Below are 18,573 nucleotides of genomic sequence, written 5' to 3' on the forward strand. Positions count from 1 at the left end.
AGCCTAATCTCCTTAGCACCATATTAATTATATCACACTAATCTAATGTAGCTGTTGTTCTGATCATGAAGCAGAGTAGCTGTGACTTGGGAATGTCTGTGCTAAATCTCTCTGGACATTCTTATCAATTTGATTATTTATGCATATTTTCCACAAGCCTGAGTTCTTTGTTGGTAGAACCAAACTTCAGTTAAGGTTTTTAGAACACCAGGAAGAATCAATGATGGCCATAATGCTTGTTACAATACTTTGTAGGCCTTCTTTTATAATCTGAAACAGATTTATAGCATAGAAACTTGATACTGATTTGTTCTTTTGTAATAATGTTTTTAGATTTTGTAAAAATAAGTTTCTTTTGAGATGAGAATGTAACCTCAGACTTGAAGATACCATTATCTCTAGGTAGTATCAAAAATTAGCAATACACAAAATGAATTAATGGGTACACATCAATCAAAGTTGAGACTTACAGAAGGCTACCCAGGAGTACAATGTGTTGTCATGCCGACTCCATTGATTGGAAGGTTTCAGAATCAGCCTGGGATCTGAGATCTCCCTGCCCTCCTGTCTTTCCCTGATTTTCTCCCCCGAAGCAGCACAAGGACAGGCTTTCTCTGAAGTTGCGTTATCTGCCTAAAGATAGAGTCTCTGACAAAAGAGAGTTGTCAGTAGTCCTCTCCCAGGGAATCCCACCAACCAGGAAGAATGACTGTCACAGGAAAGGAGAATGAAGGTTTAGTTTACTCCATGCCTAGGTGTCAACTAAACTTTGTCACAGAATTACACTTATTCTTTGGAAAGTCTGTTTATCTTTTTAAAAAATAATTTACTGTCCCTAAATTGTCCACATCATCTCTCCTCTGTGAAGGGAGTATATAAGCATATTAATGTTACTGGGCATTTTGGTACCTGTCTTTCTGCCTAGCATGCATGTAATACAATTGCCTGTCTTTTGTATTAGCCTGTCTACTGTTAGCCCATTTCATAGACTCAATTATCAAAACTTTAGAAAGTAGAAACAAAATGATTTTTCCTAATAGGCTTTTTAATTTTTTAATGTAAGATGTGCTAATAAAACAAGGGATGTATGTTATTTTATATTTATGTATAATAGAACACTTAAGGCTGATGTTCTTGTCTACTTGTTTTACTCATTGCCTGAAGATTTAGGTGACTGTCTCATAGAAGCTACAGTTGTAAACTAAAAGTTATAGCAGTGGTTCTCAAATCCTAACAAGTTTCAAAATTATCAAACCTTGCCCAAATACAGATTGCTTTGGCCCATCCCTGGAAGTTCTGATTCAGTAGGCCTAAGGTAGATTGAATATTTGCATTTCTTAACAAATTCCCAGATGATGGTAAAGCTATTGGTAGATGTTTCATACTTTAAGAATGTGAAGTCTATTGTAGACTGCTTACAAATAGTGCAGTAAACAGTGCTGAAAGCCTGGGGGATTTATTGTATTACTCTTGACTTCTTGGGAGTGACTTGACAGTGTTTCTATACATTTTAAGCCAGAAAAATCAGTCTTTTTATCTGAAATAAAGACATACATATTTTTCTTGGTTTGTCCATCTGTACCTGGCATCTCTATACTTGTATATTTTATATATGTTTTCCACATCTGAAAGGAAATTCTGAATCAAGCGAGACTAAGTCACCAATGTTTAGTCTACAGTCTAAGGAAAGCTACTTTATGGTGTAGCTGCTGATCCAGAATATTTGTCTAAGTATTGAATGCTTCAATCAAGGTAGCACTAGAGTCTTGAATATCCATGTGTTACAATTTCTCAAATTAAATTCTTCACATGCACAAAATGTGTGAATATGTAAGCAAATGGTATATGTTGGTTCTGCTTTTGCAACTATGGAGATAATTTATAATATCACCATAACTAAACAACCAGAGTAAAGGATGCTTGGAGAATGGTGTTAGATAATTGCTAGGGAGTGTAAGCAATTTGTCTAGTGTCATAAGCAGGATTTATTACTTAGTTCTTGAATCAGACACCATATCATTCAGAAACACATTGCCCTCTAACCCATTTACCATATACATTCTGTAAGTACTCTTTACTATTCATACATTAAAAAGGAGAGATTTTATTTTAATATGTGACAGGGTTGTAATTTATTTTTCTGAAAAGAAGTAACCAACTGATAACAATCATTTCAGTTGAACAATACTCCAAGTAAGAAAGTAGATTCATCCAGCACTTTATAGCCTGTCTGCTTATGGCATTACCTAGTATCTGTGTGATTTTTGAATAAGTCACTTAAACTTTCTAAGCCTCAATTTCTTTATCAATAGAAATGGAGATAATCTTAGATCAATATATACAAAGCATTTATCAGAATGGTTGGCTCGCAGTAAATACTCAGAAATGTTAATTAATATATTAGTGATACCCCTGAAATGTGGTGTACAACTCTTAAGCATTTTCTAAATAATCAGAAATATTTAAAGTTTGGAGAGACCTTGGGAACATTTTTCATTAAGCAAGTGTCAGTATGTTTCAATTCTAATTTATACCTCAATGATCTATAACATGTTGAATAATATATGTGTCTCAATGTCCTGTCATAGCAACATTATCTATAACATGACATTTCTGTGATTTTAAAAAGTATATATTTACATGAATATATAGATATATTCATAAAAATCAAGGAGAAAACATTAAATTATAGTATTGCTAGCCCAAGAGGAAGGTGATTGAGATTATTGAAAACTCAAAGTATGATTGGTGAGATGGTGCTAAAATTAGCAGATCTTAAATCTGACTGGGGATTATATGCCACTTTGTGGTCCTATTCTTGGGCCACATATATTAGTAAGAACTCAAGTTTGAGAGTTAGACCTTGATTTAATGTCTTTTCCTTTTGACAGGGAGACAGGTACTGGGAATTAAACAAGGACGACATTGAGCTAAATCCCCAGCCCTGATCTGGGTTTAATTTCTGACTCTTCTACCTGATAGCTATGTAGTGTTCTAACTTTCACACATACAAAAAAATAAAAGTCGCCCTCAGGCGACTGAAGCAAGATTATTACAAGTTTGAAACTCATCTGGGTGATACTGTGAATTTGGACCTAGTCTAGCTTACATACTGAGATGTGCCCCAAAAACAATAGGTCTAGACATACTGATTCTGAGACCGAAGTTGAAAAGACATCAGCCAAAGAAACCACAAGAATAGCCCAGCTATACAGGCTCAAGTCCACAATAATCCCATTGTCTAAGTAAAGCCATGTGCCTGAGCCCAAGAAATTCTGTGGGAAGGTTTAAAACTTAGAGTATCTCCATGAATATACTCTCCGTTTCAACAATTATCAGTATTTTCACCCCGACTCCATTTGTTCTTCTGCCTTGTCTTTAATTGTGGCCAAGGGAACTAAACGTGGTGCCTTAATACCAGGAGCTCTGTGAATTGGGAGGGGCCAGAGGCCTTGGCTTTGATTCCTTGTGGGCACCAATTTGTACAATGAGGAGCTATTTTTGCAAGAATATGGAAAAGTTCCTATACGTTTTCAACGCTTGCTGGGAATTACTCACTTTCTAGTTTCTCCAAAAGGAACAGTGACAGGTAATCATTTAAGAACTAAGAAACAGAAATATAATCAAGTTTGCTTTGGTAGTGGGGTTAAGGTGATGTTTTATACCTCTGTTAGAGAGAACTCATATATTCATTTAATATTAGTTAGTACAAAGAGGTGTCATAGTTAAATAGATGAGAAATCGGTAGTTTGTATTGTGTAAATGATGTAGCATTGAACATGCTAAGAGAATGCTGAGAATTAAAAAAAGAAAGAAGGAAAGAAGTGAGGGGCATAATGTTTCATTATTTGTATGCAGCCTTCCTGTTGGGATTCAAATTAGAGGTTATTTTCTCCCTGGGTATTGCCTGCTTGAAACAGAAGGTACTTTTTGCAGGTGGTGTGTACCGCTGAGTACAGAATTGGTATCTTTTAAAAGTAAAATCTCAAAGTGTCTTCTGAAATATTCACTAGCTTTTTACAGCAGCTTATTTCTTTGCTTGTGTTTTATTTATCACAGAATTTAATTTGCTATGATTTAAAGTATACTTTATTTCTCCCATGGTTATAGTAATGGTGTACATATTTCATAAGTGTGAATCTAACACCTAAAACTGCTGAACATCCAAACTACTTACTAAAAAATGTTTTAAAATCATTAATATTTCCCTATAGTCTAATATCAGATAACTCCAATGCGTTCTGTGAAAGAGAAAAATAATAATCATAGAATGGGTATGGTGATGTGTGCTTGTTATCCAGCCCTTGGAGGGCTGAAACAGGAGGCTTGGTGAGACTTTGACATCAGCCTGGGCTATATTAAAAGACCCTGTTTCAAACAACCAAATACTTGCTAATCACGTATTTAGTTTTTAAAATCACATATTATTAACATAATAATGCTGTTGTTAAGAACATGGGCTCTTGAACTAGACAGCCTGTATTAAAAATATTAACAGTTGTTTCACTGACACTGAGCCCTGAGCAAGATCTTCATCTTTGTGAATTTTTCTACCAGAGAAATAGGATATTATGAAGATTAAAAGATTTAATATATTTTATGCACATAAGAATTTACCAGGTAGTAGTGGCTTAATAAACATTAAGGCTAATGCTATTAACACTACCAGTAATATGGTATTGATTAGAAATAATCATCATTTTTAATAATCATCATTTAAAACATTCTGCATTGAGTCAGTTTTTATTATAGAATTTGATATTTGTGTTGAATTGGAAGCTCAAGCAGAATTTGTATCTGAAAATTATTCTGTCTGCTCTTTTTCCTTAAGTCTACTATTAAATATCAAACTCAATTTCAGTATTAATTTAAGGTATGGTTTCTTTCAAAGTCCTTTCGATCTTCTACCTTCCACTCGCCCAAGACAATTTTATTCACATCTTCTCTATGCTTTTTAGTACCTTCTTTGATTTGTAAAATAATTCTTATATACATCAGCCTCTCTCTAGCCTAATACTGTTTCTTACCGTAATCACCAGGAAAGTATGGGAAGAAGAATTGGCAAAGTTGTTTATGATTTGTTATTGCAAGAGTTTTGAGTGTGTTTGATACCCAATAGGAAAAAAACTTACTTAAATACATTGTTTTTAAGTTTTGAGAGGAAGGATCACCTTTTGTATCAAGTTTCCTGAAGGCAGGAGAGATAGTAAGATCCAGAATACAAATGAGGAAGTTTCATTTCAAGTAGTACTGTGATTTAAATGTGTCTCCCAAAAGCTCATCCAAACTTAGGTCCTCATACCAAATGAATCATTTCCCAGTACCCTGGTGGTCTATTTTTAACACATTGTATGTATAATTTCCTTTTAAGTCTTTAAAATGAGACTTTTTAAAAACTTGTCTTTATTGAGTTATAGATTCCCCCCACTTCCCTTTCTTTCTCTCCTCTCCCCTTCTACCCTTCCCCAGGCCCCCAATTTACTCAAGATATCTTGTCTTTTTTCCCCTTCCTAGGCAGAAATATATATATATATATATATGTATCTCCTAGGGTCCTCTTTGTTACCTAGGTTCTCTAGGGTTGTAGACTGTATGCTGGTTATCCTTTGCTTTATGTCTAATATCCACTTATGAGTGAGTACATGTTATATTTGTCTTTCTGGGTCTGAGATACCTCACTCAGGATGTTTTTTTTCTAGTTCCATCCATTTGCCTGCAAAATTCAAGATGCATTGTTTTCTTTTTACGGCTGAGTATTACTCCGTTGTGTAAATGTTTGTTTAAGGGGCATGTAGGTTGTTTCCAGGTTCTGCTTGCTGTGAATATAATTGAGCAAATGTCTTTGTGGTATGAGTATGCATCCTTTGGTTATATGCCCTAAAGTGGTATTCCTGGATCTTGTGGTAGATTGATTCCCAATTTTCTGAGAAACCTTCATACCAATTGCCAAAGCAGCTGTACAAGCTTGTATTCCCACCATCAGTGGAGGAGTGTTCCTCTTGCTCCATATCCTCTCCAGCATAAGCTGTCATCAGTGTTTTTGATCTTGGCTATTATGACCTTTAAATGGAACATCTAGGCTTTAAGGTATTAAATTTGTTGTATTCATCTTCTCTGAATTGTTACAATTTTAGTATATGTGTTGCCAAATTGTAGTTGTCTTTAGCCATTGTATAGTGTCTTATTAATAAACTTTGTCAAATTTTCTTTTTTTGTTGCTGCTTTTTATCTATTAAGAAATTTGGGGGCTTAAGAGAAGGCTCAGGAATTAAGAACACTTACTACTATGGCAGAAGACCCAGGTCAATTCTCAGTATCCTCATCAGGAAGCTCCTAAGCATCTGTCATTCCTTTTCCAAGGAATCCAAAGCCCTCTGGATTCCACAGGGACCTGCACCTATGTGCACATATGAGGGGAACCCTGCAGGTGTCACCGAAGGCAATCATCTGTGGAGAGATGAGACTAAAAACCTGGTTCAGATTGACTTTGTCAACCTAGATCAGACTTGGGGGAGTCTAATGCCAGCTAGTTCATTGTCACTATATTTAAAACACAGTACAATTAAGTATCCAGGCAACAGTCATTTCCATTCCAGATGCACAATAAAGCTTAAGATGTGGCTACATAGAAACTCCTTTACAAAGTAATGTGACCACGAGGGTAGGATCTATAGCTAAAATGCCTAGAATCTAGTGTGGTCTGACGGAGACAGCATAGAGGTCAGCAGACCATATAGAATACATGTGTTGTTATAGTTGCTGAGATTAAAATACTATAAACAGTATGCCTGCTACTGTCCAGACATGGGGTCTTGGACAAGGTAGGCAAATGCTCTGTTACCATGTTCGTTCTCAATGTTTCATATTTCAACACCTATTAGTTACACCATTTCCTTCTAGTAAGGTACTAAATTGTGGTAATTGGAAGCCTGGATTTTAGAGTCAGAAAATCTTGAGTTCTAATCCTGGTTTTGCTGTGTATTGCTTGTGTGACTTTGAACTGATTATACTCCATATGCCTCAGTCTAATCTTATGTAAAGTGATAGTAATAATACCTACTTCATAAAGTTGTAAAAAACTAAGTAAGGTAAACTGAGTGTGGGGGTACATGGCAGTCAAGAGGCTGAGGCAGGAAAATCAGGAGTTCAAGGTCAGCCTAAGCTATGTAGTGAGACCCTGTGTCAAAACACAACAAAATGGAGCTTCCTACACCCATAATGAGTGAAACAACTTGCTCTATTTTATTAAGCCACTGAGGTTGCAGGGTTATTTGTTTGGTAAGAAGTAGAGGAGGGAAGATAAGGCAAGACTGCTACAGTCTTCTTCCAATCAAGAGATGGTGTCACATTCTTCATGAAGAAAGAAGTGGATCCAGATACAGTGACACACGTCTACTGGTCCAGCATTTAGGAGACTGAAGCAGGAGGGAATCAGGTCAAGTTCAACTTGGGCTGTGGGACAAAGTACTGCCTAAAAATATTTTTTAATGACTAAATAAGATTTGTAAAGTGTTTGCAATATCAACTTGTATATATTAAATATTGTAAGTGTGTCACTAAATAGATAATATAGTGATCCTTTATTTCCCATATAGGTTATAGCCTTATCTCTTCCATGTTTTGTAGATTCTAGTAAAACCCAGCACTAAAATTTATGTTTAGAAAATATTTGGTAATTACAGCTTTTTAGGAGAAAATGAAGTGGAGCCCTTGAATGTCTAGAGATATAAAATTTATGACAAAAATTGATAATTAGTTTAATGTATAGCAGAGAAAAGGGATTGTGAGCTGAAGGAGAGAAGCTTATTGTTCTATTTAATCAGTAAATACCAAGCGTCAGTCATTTGGGGTATAATTCTACATAAACATGTATTTGCAGTATAAAAATTATTCTACCTGTTATTTCTGTTCTGTTGCCCATTGAAATGAAAATAGATCCTGTGGTATAAATTCAATAATAGTTATGTGTAGATTTTCCACAGATGGAACTTTAGTTTAGTACTAGTATACAAAAATGTATATGCATCCCTTGTCTGATGATCCAGTTTGTGACCTTAGAAGGGAGGTCAATGTAAATGGGAAACTGAATGGTAAAAATCAAAACCCTTCTTACCGCCGGGCAGTGGTGGTGCATGCCTTTAATCCCAGCACTCAGGAGGCAGAGGTAGGCGGATCTCTGTGAGTTCAAGGCTGGACTGGACCGATAGCCTCCAAAACAATACAGAGAAACCCTGTCTCGTAAAAAAAAAAACAACAAAAAACAAAAAACAACTTTCTTACCATTTAAAGTATTTAAATGTTTAAGATAGATTATCATAAATTATAAACAGCTTTTGTGTCTTGGTGACACCATGTGACACTATAGCTAAAGTTTGCTGTGGTAAAAAAGATATAAAAAGCATTCTAAAATACTTTATAGGATCTGTATATGACCTCTTACAAAATGAGATTAAGCACATCTGAACTTAAAACCTGAAAAATACTGACTTAAGTCCATGTAAATATATCATGAAAAACTTTTCCATACCACATTTATAGTAGATCATTTTGAACTCCCTGACTCAGTTTTAAATGATTTTTTAAGTCATCTTAGGAATCACTAGTCTGAGGTGGTAAGGGGTGGTGGTGGCAACAGAAGACCGTAATTCTGTTCAACATCTCTCAGTGGAAAAGATAATTCTTATAGTTGGCAGCCACTGAAATGCCGTTCTGTGTAGAAGGGAAACCCAAAAGGTAATTGTATGGAAAAAATGTGACATTCTTTAAGCAAGAGAGCTAAAATGGATGCCAGAGATCAGGAATTTTAAGGATCTAAATTTCAGGGCAAAAATTAGCCATAGTTTTCTTTTGAAGTGATAAAAATATTCTAAAATTGGGTTGTGGTGGTGGTGGTATAACTATGAATAAACTGAAAGGCACTAAATTGCATATTCACTGGGGTAAAATTTACAGTATGTGAATTCTGTCTCAATTGGTGTAGGGATGAAGTGGTGGTGACTGAGGCTCCTTAGCTTAGAGTAGGAGCACAGCCAATATGAGAACATTTGTATACAGGGTTACCATAGATAGCAGTGAAATGTGTTACATGGAGGAAGAACAGAGGCCTACTTTGTTAATATTACAGGAAGAGAATTACATCATATGGACTAACCCTAAGGTATTGAGTTAGAATTAGAGATGTATGGGGGGGGTGCTTACAAACAAAAATGGAGATGTATGTATATATACATTTGCACATATATGTACACACAAATACTACTTTGTAAATATATATGTATATGAATACCACCTAACTGTTCACTGAGCAGGTCCTGAAGGAAGTGATATCCCGGTAACAGTTGACACACCTGGTATTTGGCTGTTGATGTTCTAAATACCTCTGTTCTCTAAGAAGAATGAAGACTTCTGAAGAGATTGTCTGATTCCATAACCGAGACAGGGAAAATACCAGATGAGCCTGAAAAAAATCATGTGCCATTAATCTGTGTCCAAAGATGGCAATAATGTGTTGAAAGGTCATAAGAGCCAAATCAAAGGAGCTTGCTTACCCTAGATAAATCTAAAACAATTTAAACTAAATAAATACTGATAGTAACCAATTATAACCTACCATGTAAGATAAGAATCCATAAAATGGATGGATGGATGGATGGATGGATGGATGGATGGATGGATGGATGGATGGATGGATGGAGAGTCACTATTTGAAAACAATTATAGTAATTAATCTAACCAGGAAACATTAATACTCAAAAATAGAAAACAAATCATTGAAGAGTCAGACAAGTATTGATTTATACACCACTGTTCATACTTACTGTTCACTGTAGTTAAAAGCTGAAAACAACTGTCCAGATACCAATGGCAGATGAATGAATGAATACTATTATATTAAAAAGAAATGACATTCTGAAGCATGTTACAACATGGGGAACCTTGAACCCATTATGCTAAGTGATATAAACCATACTCCAAAGAGTAAAACACTGTATGAATCTACTTACACAGTGTGCTTAGAATAGGCAACTTCACCAGGGAAGAAAGTAGACTAGCAGTCACTAGGGGCTGGTAGGGGGAAGACAGGGAAAAATCACTGTTTAATGGGATTGTATTTCTTGGGGATAATGAAAAGTTCTAAAAGTGGATAGTGACTGTGGTTACACAACATTGTGTGTGCACTAGGTCAAAGAATTATAGCTCCTAAAAACAGCCTAAAGGAAAATCCATATATGTATATGGAATTTGTGCACGCGCGCACACACACACACACACACACACACACACACACACACACAATCACCACAAAATACATTAAGAAGTGGAATATTTTATGTAATTCCAGTCATCCCATCAAAATATGCATTAATTGCAAAAGGGGAAAGTATCATTTTAAAACAGAAAACTCTGGCAGACACTGGCATAATAAAGTGATCAAAGTTAACATAGCAAACTCTTTTGACATTTCTGCCAAAAAATGCATAACCTGGATTGAATCAGACGGTAAACTGAGGAACATTGTACTAAACACTTGGACTATAAGAATGAAGGTCATGGCAGTTAACAGTAAAGTACTGTTTCAGGGTTTTAAAAATGAACTGATAACTGAGTTGTGGAAAGCTGAATGAAATGCCCCCTTCTGCTCCAGGGCAGGACACCAAGCAAGGATTCACGCCTGGCTTCAGCCTGAGGCTGAGGCCATAGTAATGGGAAGGGCTGGGTTCCTGATTTTGTGCTGACTTGTGACTTACCCTAAAGAAGGTGATTATAGAAAATGTATAGCTTTGGAGGGTCAGGAGAAATCTGTAACTTTTATATGGCTAAGGGGGGAAAGATTCTTTGTACTTTTTGAAACTTCTCAAAGGTTGAAATTATTTCAGAGTATATAAAAGGAGTACTTACATAAACTCTTTTAATGATCAAAAAATGAATGAAGTAGCTGTTGTGGCTAAAATGTAGATCCCAAGAGAGACTGCTTGAAGGCTACTGGTCAAAAAACAGGAACCTTTTATGTTCCACATATTACAAAAACATTTCTTAAATTTAAGTTATTTCCTGTAGGTAGACTGAGGATAATCTCAGTAGATTGTGTATGATGAATATTGCAATCCTTTTTTTTTTTTTTTTTGGTTTTTCAAGACAGGGTTTCTCTGTGTTGTGAATATTACAATCTTTGAAAGCAGGGAAATCAAGGACTTGGGAGATGCCTCAGCTATTAAAGTGCTTGCCATGCAGGCAGGAAGATCCAAGTTCAATCTCCCACCCACATAAAAATCTGTCATGGTGGCGCGTGATTCTAATCTCAATACAGGGGAGGTAGAGACAGGTAGATCTCTAGGACTAACTGGCTAAATCTTCCTGGTGAACCTTCCCAAGTACCACTGAAAGACCCCCGTCTCAAAAAGAGGTAGATGACTCTGGAGAAACAGCACCTGGGGTTTACCTCTGGCCTCTACATACACGAGCATACATGTACTCACACAGAAGTTTAGAAATTCAGCTCTTAGACTGAAGCATGATTTTTTAATTTAGAATGTAAAAGCTAAAGAAAAAACAAACAATATGAAAACAGAAATGAAACTAAACCATTTTGTTTTTATGATTCATGTTCGCTGTCTTCTTGCTCCAGGTGATGTTGAACAGGAACTTGGCCCACCTCCATCTGTAGATGAGGCAGCAAACACACTCATGACTCGTCTGGGTTTCCTCCTTGGAGAGAAAGTCCCGGAACTACAGCCAGGTGACCAGTACAACATGGAGGTACAGGATGAAAATCAGGTAAGCTGTGCTCTATCAACTTGGCTAAACAATGTGAATTCGCATTTTATAGCAGGAAAGGAAAGATGGTGTGGGTATATGCTCATTCTGAAAGGAATATCAATTTCATTTTGAGGCCTAGAATATAATTTAATTTTCTATAATCACTCTATTTCTTGTTTATTTTATATATATATATAAACAAAACCCTAATGAATAACTAAGTAACAAATAAACTACTCAAATGACAGAATTGAGGGATTAACTCTGCACTGACAAATTAGAGTATACACTATTCCCAAGTATACGTGCATTATTGGCAGATTAATGATGTGCTGAGCCTAGACAGCTCTTAATCGATTTCTAAAACTATCAATTACTTATTACTACAGGAGAATTAATTACAAAATAACTTAGAAAATGACAGCTCAAAGTTTAAAAATCTCCAAATGCTTAGCTATTGAATAATATGCTTCTCAGCAGCCTTTGAATCCAGGAAATTAGAAAAGATTTTAAACTGTTGCAATGAAAAACTAAGTATAATATATATGATATAGCTGGGGGTTTACTGAAAAAAGTAAAGACTAGTTTTGAATGAGTTTATTAGAAAAGTTGAAAACATGAGAAACTAATGGTCTGAGTATCCATCTCAGAAAGCTTTAAAATATTATTTTGTAGACAGTTCTCTCTTTCTATCGTGTGGGTTGCAGGGATCAGACTCAAGGCATCCAGCTTTCACCAAAAGGGTTCTTATCCATTGTGCCATCTCACCGGCCACTTACGTGTATTTATGTGGAACCTTTTAAAAGGTCCAGATTTTAAACTTCATTTTGCTCCCTCTGGAGAATGTTGAGGACAAATTGGAAAACTGCTAAAAGCTTATAGAATTGGAGTAACTTAATTAGATATCCATTTGACCTACAATGATGGAAAATAATATCTGTATCTTGTTCACTAGTCTCCATATATAAATGTAAGGGTCATCTTTTAATTCTTAAGCCTTGAACAGTTGTTTAGTTTCTAAACAATTTATGGCTTTTTCTATTATATTTGAGGCTTTTAAAGCGTGTGCTTTATGACATGTATGTTCGGGGTTCACCTTCACATGGACTATATTATGTGTGTGATACACTGCCTGTTGACAAAGACCAGAATGAGAATCTTGTCTACAAATAGAAATGGATTGTTAACAATGGATTCATACCAAAATAAAACTTTTTTCAGTGTATGACAAGTATATATATATATATACACACACACACACACACACACACACACACACACACACACAATATAAAATAGCGAGTGCAGTTCATTTCATCAATCTACAAGCTATATGAACTGATGCAGGAAGGGTAAAATTGTGTATTGACCTCCCTATACTGTTTGTGAGTGAGCTAGTCCCTTTACCATTTACTACAATGGTTAGAATGGCATATGCCACTAAAGTGGCTTCCTGTCTAAGAGGTGGAAGAAGTGGAACTTGTCCCTACAAGCCCTAACAAGGGCCGGAGAGTGAAATCACCTTCCTTCCCTTCTCAGTGTACACTAAGGCCAAGATCCTCTTGCCTTAGGAGGCCAGAGATGACCCCCTCTCCTAAGTGCTGAAGCTTTTGTGTTGTGTTTGTGAGCCATCCTACATGCAAGGGAAATGAACATCTGGTCCTTAAAAATATGTGTGTTGAATTTTTAAGTTGAGGTGCTATAGGGAGTAGTGTCTGTTGGTTTTGTTAGAGCTTTGGTTTTGATTTTTTATATGTCTTATGTGTGATTTTGCTGCACTCCCAATTAAAAGCCATTACTCTAGTGACCAATAAAGTTTTATAAAAGACAAAGGTTACAAAGAAATTGAAACTTCTCTTTTCTCTGGAGAAATACTATATAGTAGAAGAAATTTACCTCGTAGATTTTGAGGTCTTATTTCATTGTAAAGAAAAATCAGTTCCTAATATTACTGATATTATTGGAAGGATTTATTTGGTTGTAGTGTAATGAAGCTGTTATTTTTGTTTTAGTAGTTGTATCTTTTATGACCAGGTATAATACAGAAACTAAAATCCAGCACAGATTGAACATAGATAATTAAGCATAGGGGATTGCATCAAGAAATCATTATTAAATTAGGTGAAGATAGTTAATATTCTTGCAACTATTAGTCAACACATTCTCTAGTTAGTAAATGTAGATTCTCAGTTTCAGCAAAGAGACTATTGATGGAGACTGTTATGTAAAAAGTTGAAAGGCTTCTTTTAAATTTAATATTTAAACATGTGAAGATTTATCATTAGTGCTATTTCAAGTAATTTCATCTTTGATCACTTAGGACTTATTTAACTAGGATAAAATTACTGCTTGATGAAAAAGCACTTCTATTCACTACATCATTTTATTTATGTAGAAAGAACTGAAGAAAAAATGGATCTCTCATTAGTTGGACAAACCAGAATATATTGTTACCAGCCTTTTGGTAATTTTTAATTCCTTCTTATTAAAAACTTACCAAGGAAAGCTGGGCATAATGGTGCACTCGTGTAATAGGAGGACTTGGGAGGTAAAGGCAAGAGAATCAGTAGTTCAAAGTCATCACCCTCCAGTAACTTAGAAAGGTGACCATCTCAGATTTATGAACTATTCAAGATATAAATTTATCTTTACACGTTAATCACTTATTACAAGAATTTTTTTGTGCTAAATAAGCATCGTTTACTCTGTGTTACTAGAGAAGCTTATAGAATAAGGTATTTTGCCTTATGTATCAAAAAGTCATTAAGAAATTTTTAAATTTCTCCTCAGCTGCAGAGTTATCCTTTATCTAGTCAAAGAAAGTTTTTAACAAGACAAAGTTCCAAGCCTTCTGAAAAGTTTTGTTGATTGGAAATAGCACTTTTTGCTTAAAAAGACATTTCTGTTAGTGAAGAAATGTCACTGGTAATTCCTAAAGCAGAAAAACTAGCCACAAGTCTCTGTTCCTATGAAGTGGTTTTGGAAAGCAAAAATAATGTCAGTGTAACAGTTGTTAAGACTATATGGATATTATTTGTTGATTTTTTTGTCAAGTTATTATTTGGCCCTGAGATACATTTTAACAGCTGATTAGTTGATCTGAACTGGTACTGACTCTAATTTTTCAGACCTCAGCGATTACCCAGCGAATAAGTCCCTGCTCCACCCTCACTAGCAGCACTGCCTCTCCACCAGCCAGCAGCCCCTGCTCTACGCTCCCACCAGTCAGTTCAAATGCAGCTGCCAAGGACTGCAGCTATGGGGCTGTCACCAGCCCAACCTCCACCCTGGAAAGCAGGGACAGTGGCATCATTGGTGAGTTTCTTTTTCTAATAATCATTTTGTATTTTTTATTCCTTTTAAATGCAAGCTTAAGATTTTCAGAGGTATATTTCGGGATATATACATATATATGTAAACTTGCCCTTTTTTAAAATGTTGAGTGGATAAAGACCAACAAAATGAGAAACATTTGCTTACACTTTTTTTTTCAGGCCTTATTTGACAAGATATAGAACCTAGTTCTATACACTGGTTTCTGTGAATTCCCATTGTTTCATCTCTGCTGTCACAGTTAATTCTTCACTGGTGTAGTAGAATTTTGTGAAAACAAAGAAAGGAGATTAAGATTGAATGGCTAAAGATCTGCAGTTTGAGTTGTCCTGGAGTCTGTTTCATGTGTGTATCTGTCCTTTGATGAGGTTTGGAAGCCTCTTCTGACCTGGTTTTTTTATCAATAAGACACCCTGGCTTCTGCTCTTAACAAAGTAGAATAAGTTTTTTCTGTTGCTTATGAATCTGGGACCATAGACCAATATGTTCTTACGACAAGGAAAAAAAACCCCACATTCTGTGGGTTGTTATGGAGACATGGAGCTCTGAGCTTAGGTCCAATCTAGGTCCAATGATCACTCCTAGTCAGCAGCTACAAAATGGTTTACTGTTGAACACAGCCCAAAAGTGAGACCCTACAGTTGGCTGAGTGAATGGTCTTTCCTTCCCTCTACAGAGCAGAACTCAGTGCTCTGTTTGTCTTCCCACCTCATAGCTTTGATGTTTTCCATTTCCTGGTGCACAGACCTGCTGGTTGCTTTAACTGGGTTTTTGTCTAGAAACAGCTCCCAGTATCCAAAGAAAGAAATCTTCTAGAGTGAACATAGTGCTCATACTGATAAGATATCCTTGACATTCTGGCTCTCAACCCCCTATACTGCACAAGCAGTAAGAACACAGTAGACTGCAGCTGCAACCCAGCACATAACCCAGAGAATTCCAATAGTAGAGCAGTAGAAGCCCTTCCAATTCTTTGCCTCTTTTCTTCTGTTTTTCTTATTGCCATATTTAAATGCTACTTTTACTTTATGTCTCTAGCTCTGTGAAGCTGTGGTTCTTTGCCTGTCTAAAACACCTGATGGTGTAATAAGGAGGTTAATGGTCAACATCGAGGTGGGAGCAAGAATAAGCGAGGCTGGAAGGCAGTATAAATAGTGAGGAAGGAAGGAGCAAGGAGAGAACAAGGGGAGAGGACATCAGGTTCTGCCAGCCATGGAGTAAGAGTGGAAGTAAGATTTACAGAAGTGAGAGATAAAAGCCCAGAGGCAAAAGGTAGTTGAGAAAATTTAAGAAAAGCTAGCAAGAAACAAGCCAAGCCAAGGCCGAGCATTCCTAAGAACAAGCCTCCATGAGTGATTTATTTGGGAGCTGGGTAATGGGTCCCTCACAAAGCCAAAATAGTAAAACATCACACAACAAAATGGCATCCTATGTTGGAGGCCAATTGTTCTCTTTTTAAATCATTCCAGCCTCTTATGCCATGGCTGTCTGAATCAGCAACTGCAACTCTGCCACTATTCGCAGTAGTTAGGCCACAAGAGCTACAGCCTGAGAGAATTTTGTTCCCTCAGGCACCAACTCTTTGACAGCTAGAAGAAAATGTAACTAAGTCTCTGTCCCTCTAAAGAACTCAAGATTCAGAGGTTAAGGTGGGATTCTGCCCCTCAGAGAGGCTAAACAGCAAGTATCTCCAGAAGCTTCTCACCCCTCCTTAAAAATCCTTCTCCACCTGGCTCCTCCCTACCACTTCCTGTCAGCTAGTTGCTGACCCAGCCTCCTGACCACAAATGAATTTTATTTAATCAAGCACATCTTTGCATCATTAAACAAATATTCCAGAACATAAACAAAAGTAACACACGTTATCATAATATTCTATAACATTCTTTTCTTTAAAATTCTTTTTTTCCTTTCTTCCCCCTCCTTTATTTTATTATTTCATTAATTTTTAATTCATAACTTATGGTACATTATTTTTTGCCACTTTTCCATGGTCATTCATGGTGCAATAGTTGTCTTTAATTGATTTTTTTAATTTGTCTTTTGTCTCTGATTTGTTTGGATGGTGCTGCCGTTGTAGCAGCCTATTTTGCCCTCTGAGTGGTTTGGGGGCCTCAAACAAAATATGCTCACTAAGAAAACCCATATAAGGTTAGAATCAGTGCACAGGTGTCTACAGAAACACAAGAAATCTGAAAAGATAGGCAGTTTTACTCCTAAAGTTCATAACTTTTCAGAAACCTAATCTGAAGATATTTAATGGTTCAAATGCCAAAGAATTTAGAAGTATCATTTAAAAAATAATCAGTAACTTCAAAGAAGATTAAAATAAATGAATAAAGTAAAAGTTCATTGAAGACCAGGACAACAAACTCAGTAACTAAGAGGAGAAAAAAAAGCAAAAAGATTCTAAAGAGGGGGAAGAAAACCAACAAATGAGAATATTTTGAATAAAAATCTCAGTAAATCCAAAAGGACTGAAGAGATGGCTCAGTCAGTAGAGTGCTTAAGAGGATGACATGAGTTTGATACCTCCACAGATACAAAAAAAAATTGGAATAACCCCCTGTATCTTATCAGATCACCATGCATTAAAAGTAGAATTCAACAATAACACAAATCGCAGACACCCTACAAACTCATGGAAATTGAACAATGCACAATTGCACCATCCCTGGGTAAAGGAAGAAATAAAAAAGAAATTAAAGACTTCCTGGACTTCAATGAGAATGAAGACACAACATACCCAAATTTATGGGACACTCTGAAAGCAGTGCTGAGAGGAAAGTTCATAGCAGTAAGTGCCCACATGAAGAAACTGGAGAACAGTCACACTAGAGAATTAATAGCACAACTGAATGCTCTAGAACAAAAAGAAGCAAACTTACCCAGGAGGAGTAGATGCCAGGAAATAATCAAATTGAGGGCTGAATCAAGTGGAAACCAGGAAAACATTGCAAAGAATCAATGAAACAAAAAGTTGGTTCTTTGAGAAAATCAACAAGATAGACCAACCTTTTTCCAAACTAACCAAAAGGCAGAGAGAGAGATCATGCTAATTCACAAAATCAGAAATGAAAAGGGGGACATAACAACGGACACTAAGGAAATCCAGAGAATCATCAGGGCATACTTTGAAAACCTGTACTCCACAAAATTCGAAAATTTAAAGGAAATGGACAATTTCTTGGATAGATATCACTTGCCAAAACTAATTCAAGAACAGATAAACAATCTAAACAGAACTATAACCCTTAATGAAATAGAAGCAGTCTCCCAACCAAAAAAAGCCCAGGCCCAGATGGCTGCAGTGCAGAATTCTACCAGAAATTCAAAGAAGAGCTAATTCCAATACTCCTCAAAGTGTTCCACACAATAGAAGCGGGAGGCTCACTGCCAAACTCTTTTTACAAGGCTACAATTATGTTGGTACCCAAGCCACACAAAAGCACAACTAAGAAAGAGACAACTATAGACCAATTT

The 18,573-nt window shown here is 36.2% G+C and overlaps 1 protein-coding gene across 11 annotated transcripts in view; it reads left to right on the top strand.

The window, feature by feature from the left end:
- Positions 1–18,573, top strand: part of Tanc2 (tetratricopeptide repeat, ankyrin repeat and coiled-coil containing 2) — a 306,152-nt gene that overhangs the window by 154,036 nt on the left and 133,543 nt on the right. For all 11 annotated transcript variants that reach the window (XM_040749911.1, XM_040749916.1, XM_040749917.1 and 8 more), the window contains 2 exons: positions 11,627–11,775; positions 14,886–15,072. In XM_040749911.1, the coding sequence (XP_040605845.1) occupies positions 11,627–11,775; positions 14,886–15,072 (336 nt within the window). The remainder of the gene's footprint in view (positions 1–11,626; positions 11,776–14,885; positions 15,073–18,573) is intronic.

Source organism: Mesocricetus auratus, unplaced genomic scaffold, assembly GCF_017639785.1.
Source record: "Mesocricetus auratus isolate SY011 unplaced genomic scaffold, BCM_Maur_2.0 Super-Scaffold_100007, whole genome shotgun sequence".
NCBI lineage: Eukaryota > Metazoa > Chordata > Mammalia > Rodentia > Cricetidae > Mesocricetus > Mesocricetus auratus.